The sequence below is a fragment of the Crocodylus siamensis genome, chromosome 9 (assembly GCF_052110815.1).
Source record: "Crocodylus siamensis isolate JL-2025a chromosome 9, ASM5211081v1, whole genome shotgun sequence".
NCBI lineage: Eukaryota > Metazoa > Chordata > Crocodylia > Crocodylidae > Crocodylus > Crocodylus siamensis.
Genome location: NC_143403.1, coordinates 58597851 through 58607668, shown reverse-complemented (window position 1 = coordinate 58607668; position 9818 = coordinate 58597851). Strand labels below are relative to the sequence as shown.

Genomic DNA, 9818 nt, shown 5'->3' with positions numbered 1-9818 from the left:
TTTGGTACATATGAAAGGGCAAATCGGCTGTGTGTGTGTGACCCACCAGGTCCTCTCCACTGAACGCCAGGCCAGTGCATCCCTGCTGAGAACTGCCTGCCAGACCTGGGCCCTTTGGATGCAAGAGGCATTTTTGGCTGGGAGCTGTCAGCTGGATGAGCCAGGCTGGGCTTCCCTTGGCTTGTCTATGTGCTGGGACAGCATGTGGCTTTTGTAGTTTTTTTTCTACTGTGAAAGTTGCTTGGCTTGGGAGTGCAGCCGGCTCCCTTCGGAGGCTTTGGCTCTGAGCAAGGTTTGGCAGTGGAGGGAGAGGAAGAGGGGAACCTGAGCTAGGCTTTTGCTGGGACGCAGGGAGAGCTGCTGAGACCATGAGAGCCCGAGGCACTAATGTAGGGTATTTTCTGATCTGTTGTGGCTGGCTTCTGGTGAGCGGGCAGCTGAGAGGCACAGAGGCAGGATGCAGCAACCGGGGGAGCCATCAGTGCTGCCCCGGGAGGAATAACGCGTGCTCGGATCTCACGAGCTGGAGGACTGCCTGCTACTGTGACACTTACTGTGAGAAGACAGGAGACTGCTGTGAAGACTACCAAGCCGTGTGTCAGAGATCGGGTGAGTAGCCAGGCTGGGGAGAAGCATGGTTTCACACCCACCCCCTTTCCTGCCTGCTTGTCTCACGCAGGTACAGATCAACCTGGGTTCATCCAAGGAGCCTGCAGGGACTGCTTCTTCTCTCAGTGACTCTGGTGTGGATCAAAGTAACTCCATGAAAGCTAATGGGGTAACACTGGCACGGAGCTGGTAGAGGAGTGGATAGGGCCCATCAATTTTTGTTTTTTGGGGGGGGGCAGGAGGTGTGAGTGATTCCTTAAGGGTCCGTTAACCCAAGTTTGGTGTTCTGCCTCCTTCACACCCATCTCCTCTGTGCATTTGGAGGCTTTGCTGAGAGCCTCGAGGAAGCTGCTTTTTCATGGGCTTGTTTTTGCCAGCTGGGTTGTATGTGGTTTTGCTTGCAGTGGCCCTGATGCTGCTGCCAGTGGGAGTCAGTGCAAAGCTCTCAACGACTTCACTTGGGTTGGGGTCTCTCCCTGTCGCTGCCCTAGGCTTTCCTGTCTGTGGCTTTGTGAGCTGCACTTTGCCAGGACTTTTGCTGACCCCACCTGGGAAAGGATTCAAGCAATGCCTTTCAGGCTGTGCTGACGGAAGAAAGGTGGAAGGCTGGACTGTATGTATGAGCCTGGGCGGCTTTCAGAAGTGAGCACCATCGTAACAAGGTGCTGAATGCAGTTGTGCCCCAGCTGTGTTATAAGGGCATCTGCAGTGGGGGAGGAGAACAGTAAGTGGATTTTAAAAGGTGAGGAGTCTGAGCGTTGGGGAAGGGAAAGGAGGAGCTGCCCGTGAGTCGTCTAGAAGACTGACCAGTTAGGAGAAACATCTGTGGCACCACCAGCAGGGCTGTCCCAGTGGGGAAAACTTCATTGATTCTGGTTTCATTTTGGTAGGAGGTCACTTGAATACTGCTGCACACGGAGAACGTGACTTATTCCCTCAGCACCCATGAAGTGTTTTTTTTTTTTTCCAATGAAACATCTGATACTGGCTACTGGAGGCAGGAAATTGGACCCTTTTGTTGACCTACTCCCGATAGACAGCATCAGACCAGAACTAGCCTGTCCAAGCTCCTTTTTTTTTTTTTTTTTGGTATTAAAAGAATTCATTTTGTTGCACTTACAGCTAGCTGCTCATCCATTTACTCACTTTGTAAAGGACCTCCTTCATTTGCTGATGGGCCTGCTGATTTCAGGAGCAAGGTCCTATGTATTACAGAATGCTTGATATGTGTTATATGTAAAGATAACAAGCAGGGGGAGGTGGAGTCAGAATTGGGGCCTTTTTTCTCTGCACGTGACTGTTTTTGTTCATTTCATACTTTCTTTAGCAAGGTGAGCACCCCTCGGTGAGGGCTTGTCTACCCACCAGGGTTATTCCAGAAGAGCTCTGGTGTGAACAGACACTGCAGCAGTCCAGAGTCGCTTCCCCTTTAGTCTCTGTGGTTTTGCAATTAGAGCTCCTTTTTGGTAGTTTAGTCCAGTGGTTTTCAGCCTTTTTTCATTTGTGGACCCCTACAAAATTTCAAATGGAGGTGCAGACCCCTTTGAATTATAAGTGTGGGTATTCACATACTTCTGATGGGTCATAGTCATATTTCACGGACACCTTAGATATGTCTTCAGACCCCCAGGGGTCAACAAATCACAGGTGGAAAACGATTGGTTTAGCCTGATCCCCTTCCAAAGTGGATCAAGCTAATTGGGAACAAGGCACGTTTCAGCTGTGTCTGCGCTGCTCTTCAGAGGCGTGACTGCCAAGATAGTCTCAGTCTAGCTCGTCTGGGTAAGGACAGCAGGAGAACCTGATGACACAAGATTTGGCATAGCTTGCTGCAGCCTGCTTGCTCCTGGCATTGGGGACTGCATATTGCCCAAGGTCTGAGCCATGCTGCCATCACAACTCCTGGGTGCAGTGTAGACAAGCCTATGGTCCAGAAGGGAGTCTACAGGGGGAGCTGTTGCAGCAAAACTACTGGGCAGTAGGTATTCAGGTCTATTTCTCCATACAGACTGAGCTGTCTCTTCCCATTCAACTGAACACTCAGCTAACCCATTTCAGCAAGTGTTTTAGAACAGAGAGAGATGCTCCAGTGGTTCTATTTACTGATTGATTTGCATGTCCTTCTGGGGCGCAGCACATTGCTTTCAGGGCATCCTGTGTGGGATAAATTAGAGCAGTTCATTAACTTATCTGCAAAGTGACAACAGTGATAAACTGTCTAGCATAATTGTGCTAACTACTGTCTAGCACAAGAAGTTGCATCTAGAGAGACTATTAACTGGTGTATTATTTTTGTACTCCTCTAGTAAATCTTAAAAAAAAATACCCTATTTTCTCACATACAACATGCCCAGGACTAAGATACACATCTTGGTTTTGAAAGGCAGGATGAAAAAAAAAATCTTTCCTTGAAAATACTGGTAAGTAGCAGTAAGGAACGGAGTAGCAGGAGATAGGGAGTGCACCATGCTCATTGTGCTACTCTCTGGGTAATGCATACAGAATTACTTTTGCTTTCCTTCCACAGAGGCTTAAGTGGCAGAAATTGCTGGCAACATATTTCTTTGCTTATAAATGCTCACCCCAGTTCCCAGCAGTTGATTTTTGTGGGGAAAAGGGTGTGTGTGTTGTATGTCAGAAAATATGGTACTTGCCATGAGCAATTTACCATAAAGCCCATGAAATGAGGTGCCACTCAAAACCTCCTGCCTTAGTTTCATTAACTAGCGTGACTGTAAATCAAGGTGTAACCATGGTGTCAACTGGGCTTCACCGTAGATTGCAGTCGTCTGATCATAAACTCAGAGACAGAAGAGACTGAAGGGTGATTACAAAGACGATGGAGCTGGCCTGTTCTCTGTGGTGGTAGATGACAGAGCAAGGAGCAATGGGCACAAGCTGCAGCAAGAGAAGTTTAGGTTAGATATTAGGAAAAAAACTCTCTCACGAGGAGGGTAGTAAAGCACTGGAACAGGTTACCCAGAGGGGTTGTGGTATCTCCATCCTTGGAGGTTTTTAAGACCCAGGTAGACAAAGCCTTGGCTGGGATGATCTAGTTAAGGATGGCCCTGCTTTGATCAGGGGGTTGGACTAAGTGACTTCTAAGGTCCCATCCAGCCCCCATTTTCAATGATTCGATTGATTCTAAGCTCCAGTATTGTTCTAATTGTGTGCTGGGGCTCGTGTTGGGCTGCCTCTGTGGAGCAGGGTCAGGGTCAGTGATGAGTAAGACAGGCTGAGTGTGAGGAGACAAGAAATACCTCTGGAGACTATGAAGGGAAGGCCTGCTCAGAGCAAGCGTGGGCTAATGGTTAACACACAGGGGTAGTAGTGTGTACTAGCTTCTAATCCCGGCTGTGCTGCTTTGCCTTCTCTCTGAGGATCTTTATAGAGGTGCCCAAGTCAATTTATTCCCGATTTTCCCCCAAACCTGGGGGACACTGAGCACCATTGTTTTCCATGCTCAGTCCGTCTTCCAGGCAAAAGACCATGTGCGATGCTTGAGACACAGTCAGAAACTGCAAGGAGCTCCCTAAGGGCGCTATGTGAGGGGGCTCCTTGCAGTTTCTGACAGTGTCTCATAGCATCGTACATGGTCTTTCGCTTGGGAGGAAGACCGACTCTGAGCATGGACAACAATGGTGTTCGGTGTCCCCCAGGTTTGGGTGAAGGGAGAAAATTGGGAATAAATTTATTTGGACACCTCTGTAAAGATCCTAGCCGAGTGATATAAAGCCTTGGTCCCACACTCACAGGTGAGAGTTTTATCTCAAAGCATGTTTGAGTCCATCTAGCAAAGCCAGGGTCTTGGCCTGCTGCTCTGTCAGGGGAGCATGGGCAATGAGACCCACCTCTGGGAGCTGGCAGTGCAGGCAGCAGGTCTGTCCTTAACTACTTCTCTCTCATGGATGTAAATCAAGAGTAATTCTCCCCTGAAGCCCAGGGCATGACATCAGCATGAGATCAGACTCTCAATCAATGGGTCTGGGTAAGAGAGAAAGTGGGGTGGGGGGAGGAGGGGACGGAGAGGGAATGAATGAATGAGCGAGTGAGTGAATGGGGTGTGGGAACTTGGTGCTTTGGCTGAATGAAGCACAGTGGGATCTTAAACTGAACCACGGGGCAAGGCTATTGAGAGACTTTGAAAAGACCTAACGAGAGTATCTGTTTTTCTCTTTTCAGGGACTGGCCAACAATAGTTTTATTTTCTCCTTTACTTTCCAAATGGTTTTAGCCAACATCTTTCTTCTTCTTTTTTTTTTTTTTTTTTTTTTGAAGCCCAAGGTCAGGGGAGACCTTTTTAGAACCAGGAAATGGGCGTACAGCGGTGGGGGAGGATAATGTGACCCACCCCGCTGCCGCCTTTGGTGCAGTGTTCCTATTACTGCCTAGAAGCACCTGTGTGCAACAGAACTATAATAAGCCTGTTCACCGGCTCAGACCTACCAAAGGCTCTCTGCTGTAGTCATGCAAAGACAGCATGTAATGTCTTTACCCCCCACCTTACCTCTCAGCCCCAGGGGAATGCTGCCGTCTCCATTTTGTAGCGAGCAGCCTACAAAAGGCAGAAATGAAGCGGGGTCAGCGTGGGAAGCGTTTTCTTGGCATGGGCTAAGAAGGCTGAATCCACCTAGACTCTTATTTCCCTGATACTTTGAAGATCAGTTGGCCTCTCGCTTTTTCTAGTGTTTGTGCCCTTAGCATCTCCCAAGCAGGGTTACTCCAGAAAAGCAAGGTAATAATGTCTCCTGTCCAGGAGGCTGAGCCGCAAAGATGCGGGCTGCCTGCCTCGTGTCCCAGACAGCAGGAAAACGGCTCTCAGACCTAAGACTGCAGAGCACTGAGCCAGTGAGCTAAGGTGCTTAGCTGAGACTGCTGTCGTCACGTGAAGAAAGGCAGCAGAGAAGGCACTGCCTTTAAAAGGGCTCCAACAGGCTTTGTCTTGGCCCGGCAGGAGATGCCGTCTGTCTTTATCTATGACCCCAGCTGACCTCTTGCCCTTTGGGCGGAGGACTGGACTCGATGATCCTGAGAGGTCCCTTCCAGCCCTAACATCTATGAAATCTTCACTGGACCATGGGGTGCTGCTCTCTTCTCTCGAGGACAGTCACCAGCACCATTCAGGTGAAATGCAGATGCCCAGGGTGCTGCCAATGTGCACGGTTTCCCAGAAACACTAGAGTTCAGGAATGTCTCTTCTCTGGTTTTTATTTTTTGTTTCCTCTCCTCTTTCCAGCTTCTGGTCAGATTAATTCTGAAACACTTGACCAGAACCTTGAAGGTCTAGAGACCTTGAAAGAGCCTTTTTTCAGGACATTTTGGGTGCTGAAAAACTGAAAAGTGTAGGAGAAACCTCTAGACTTCCAGGCGTCTTCTTGAATTAAACTGCTGAGGACATGGGGCTTGCCAAAGTGCATTGCACCACAGATCCATCCCACACAGTGTCCTGCTGCCTGACAGTGGCCAGCACCTGCTGCATCAGAGGGAGGTGCTAGAGAAGCCAGTCAGGGGAGGGATGACATATCCAGGAGGTTCATCCATTGTGGCTGGGTCTTTATGTCGTCTGGGGTGCAGCTGGATAACTGGTTGGTATTAACAAATAGCTAGCAAGGCCTCTACACTTGTGAACTGCTGAAGAGTTGCGTGTCTTGTCCCTCGTGGACTCAGTGACATTGTGTAGTCTTGGATAGTACTTGCTCCATGAGGCTTGCTTTCCTACTCTGAGAAGGGGCCTCCAAGGTAACTTATTGCCCTTTATTCCTTGTTTCTAGTAATTCCCTGCTTGATTGGGTAAGAGAGTCCTGCTGGTAGCCAGAAATATTTATTTGCTAAACTAAGGCCAAGGCCTTCCAGCTCTTGGAACGCGTGCTCTTTGGTCTTTTATTTACCTTTTCCTAAACAGCAGCATATTATTGGCATGAGTCTAGAGTCCAGATGTCCATGTGGGTTTGGCTGCAACCATATGCAGATGTTTCTCTTCAGAGCTCTCCTAGGAGTCTGGAGTTTGCAGAGAGGACCCCTCTCTTGCCACTGTAGGGAACTGTAATCTAGAAATTAATTAACTGGGACCTTGTCTTTACCTGTTTGCCTCTGCCCTGCTAGGTCGGTTCTTAATCACTGCCTAGCAGGGATGATAGCTCAAAGCTCCAGGCTTGCATTTCTAATGACTAAGAAGCATTTCTTCCCACATACAATTTTTAATTTGCTTTTTGGGATTATTACTAATCTGTGTATACATCACAGAGATCCTGGAGACTACAGCTAATGTTGCCACAATACACGTGGCTGTCTCAGGGACTGTGATTAATGGTACAACAATGTTCACAAAGAGTATAGAAACTGGGGGCTTATGTTCACAACCTCCGCCAAGTGCTTGTGGTTTGCTGCTCAGATGTCAAGTAGGCTATTTCAGCTGCTAGAGGCCATCGGGACAGTTAGTCTTATGAAACATGCATAGACCACACAAAGTGTTGACAGTGGGGGGGGCACAACTCTGCACCACTGCTGCTGCTGCCACCCCTGCTGCTGCCAGGAGCTAGTTCTAGTCGGACTGCATTCTCCTACCCCACCGCTGGCACAGAAATCTGGGGGGGCACATGCCCCCCCCATACGTTGCCTGTGGATAAATATGTGTTCATGGTCTGCTGGATTAAGTGGTACAAATACCCATTCCAAAGGCTTTTAGAAATGTTTAAGATACCAAGTGGTATCAGAAAGAGAGAGGGCAAGAGAGGGTTTCATTGCTTGGTATAAACGGAGGAACAGCCTGAAGCATAATTCAATTCCTCCCACTTGGGCTGGACTCTGCCTGTGTCCCAGATCTCAGATGAGGTTTGATTAAACATTGCTTATTAATATTTATCCTAAGCGTTTAGGGACTTTGTCCTGTTGTCCCTTCTGTTAGTTGTCCCCCGGCCTTCATGGTCCCAACCAGATTCCTATTATTTGTAATTTTGCAGATGGCAAAAGAAGTGGCTAGGGTCAAAAATCAGACCTCCCTGCAAGGAGATGGGTCAAATCTCCATTTCAGTTCCAGTGGAAAACCTATGACTTGGATAGACACTGACAGGTGGGGTAGACCCAGAGCTGGCTGGGATCTGGGATTTCTATTCTGTAGGAAAATCTGCTTTTTTAAAAAAAAAGTAGTTCCAGATTGAGATGAAAAGCCTCATTTTCATATTATTATCCAAATTGAAAATACTGAAGAAATATTGATTTGGGGCAATTGCAATGTTTCATTTGGACACGATCATTTTTAGCCCGTTCATTGACACATTTGCATTCAACTATTAAATATAATCTGGTGCACATCATTTAATAAAATCCACATTTTAACATGCCAAAATTGGAACAAAATTAATTTAAGCCACACTACCAAAATGGAAAAATAAGTTTCTGATAAACAAAGTTTTATCAAAATAGATGATTTTTGTAAAATGTTTCAGTCCTGGTGAAACGTCCTTTTTTAGTGCAACTGTTCTGTCAAAATGCATTTGACCAGCACCACTTAATCCCAACCCCAGATTCTATTTTACTGCAATACATGGATCGGAGTCCTAACGAAGTAGAGATGGAATAAGGAAGTGAGCCTGGTTATCTATCGTGGTGTGGGCAGAAAATGGGCTTTTGTGCTGGTTTTATGTGAAGCACTAGATACCACTAAGAAGCAGCAAGAGCATGGACAATGCTGAGGAACACATTCCTTTCACAGTGCTCCCAAGAAGCAGCCCAACCATAGCCTGTGATGCCACTGGCAGTTGTATCCTGGATGTGCTTTGAGCTGAGACTGACAGGAACAATTATGTTAATTTTTGAGGGGTGAAAACTCCATTATCAAGGGATGATGAGCTCCTAAAGGAATACAGGAAGACCTTCCCACCCCTGCTCTTTCCTTTCTCCCAAGTCTACAGATGAGATGTTCATTAGGTTTTCTGATCTCGCAGGATGACCAGGAGGCTGCCCGCTCCGATCTGGGATCTACAGCTGATGCTCACATTTTTCAGAATACAGTGTTAAAAACCCAGCCCCCCAACACATCCAAGTAGCCTTCTTGGCAGTGTTTGAATTCCAACTTCTTCCCTAGACTTTCTGCCTTGCTTTGGGGGAATGACAGGATTGCTTGGCCCTGGGTGATCTTGTGGGGGAAGGCAGCCGTTCTACAGTGATACAGTAAATTTGGAGGTTAAGTCAAATAAAAGAATAACAAAAGGATTAGGGAGATTTCAGTGTTCAGTAGGCAAAAATAGGCCTGAACACTAGAAGCCCCTGAGTGCAGTGTCCAAATTCAGCAAGGATATTAATTGGGTGCTGCATAATCAATGAGCTTTATTGTTTCAGTGGCCAGGATTACAATGGACAGGGCTGCAGCAAACTGTACAAGTTCTTGCTTCCTTTTCAGGACGGTTGAGGGATTGAGGAGGGAATCGTTATTTCTGGAGGAGGAATCACTTGTGGGTTTTTTTTACAGTGTTGAAACCATAAATGACTGCCAGACCCTGGGCTATAAGCCATGTACAATGGGCAGGCAATGTATGAAGTTCCCCTCCAAAGCAGTATGTGCAGTACTGTGATGGATGGGTATGCGGCAGCAAGGATGCACAAACCTGACACCATGTTTAGGAGGCACTCCAAGAAATCTTTCTTTGATGGAGTGTGTGGTGCGCATGAGCACCCAGAGAGATGGAGGGCTCACAGGATGAGCTTGGCAAGGAGGTATGAAGCATCTCCCACCAATACTGGCTCTGCCTGTGGGCTCCTCTGCTACAGCTGTATAGTTCTGCCCTGCCCAGCTCCACTGCTGGATTTGTCTGGGCATTGTTTGAATGCCTCAGCCCCAACAACCCATCCTCTTTTCTCAAATCCTCCTTCCTGTCCACTCATCTCCTTGCCAGCCAATCAGTGGTCTGCGCAGAGCTTGTGAATGGGACTGAATGGGATGGCATCTCGGTTCTCACACATGGCTTCCCACATTGACACTGAGTCGGAGGTCATTGTCAAGTGCATAAGTGGCAGCAGTGACAGCCTGGGCAAACACACACAGCATGCCCTTCCCAGATAAAATGAATGTGAGGAACAATAGGAGAAAAGGAAAACATTCACTAGATGTGGAAGGGAATTATATCCTCTAGGCTTTAGCAACACATACTTCTCATTCAAGATGCATCAGGCTAGTTTTAAACATGTCCATCCATATGCCACCTGTATTATGA

General features: G+C 47.4%; 1 protein-coding gene across 3 annotated transcripts in view; it reads left to right on the top strand.

Annotated features, from left to right (window-relative positions):
* Nucleotides 1–9818, top strand: part of LOC149857705 (somatomedin-B and thrombospondin type-1 domain-containing protein-like) — a 36479-nt gene continuing 26661 nt past the window's right edge. For all 3 annotated transcript variants that reach the window (XM_090062584.1, XM_090062583.1, XM_090062585.1), the window contains exon 1: nucleotides 1–609. In XM_090062584.1, coding sequence (XP_089918710.1) covers nucleotides 369–609 — 241 coding nt within the window. In that variant the 5' untranslated portion in view covers nucleotides 1–368. The remainder of the gene's footprint in view (nucleotides 610–9818) is intronic.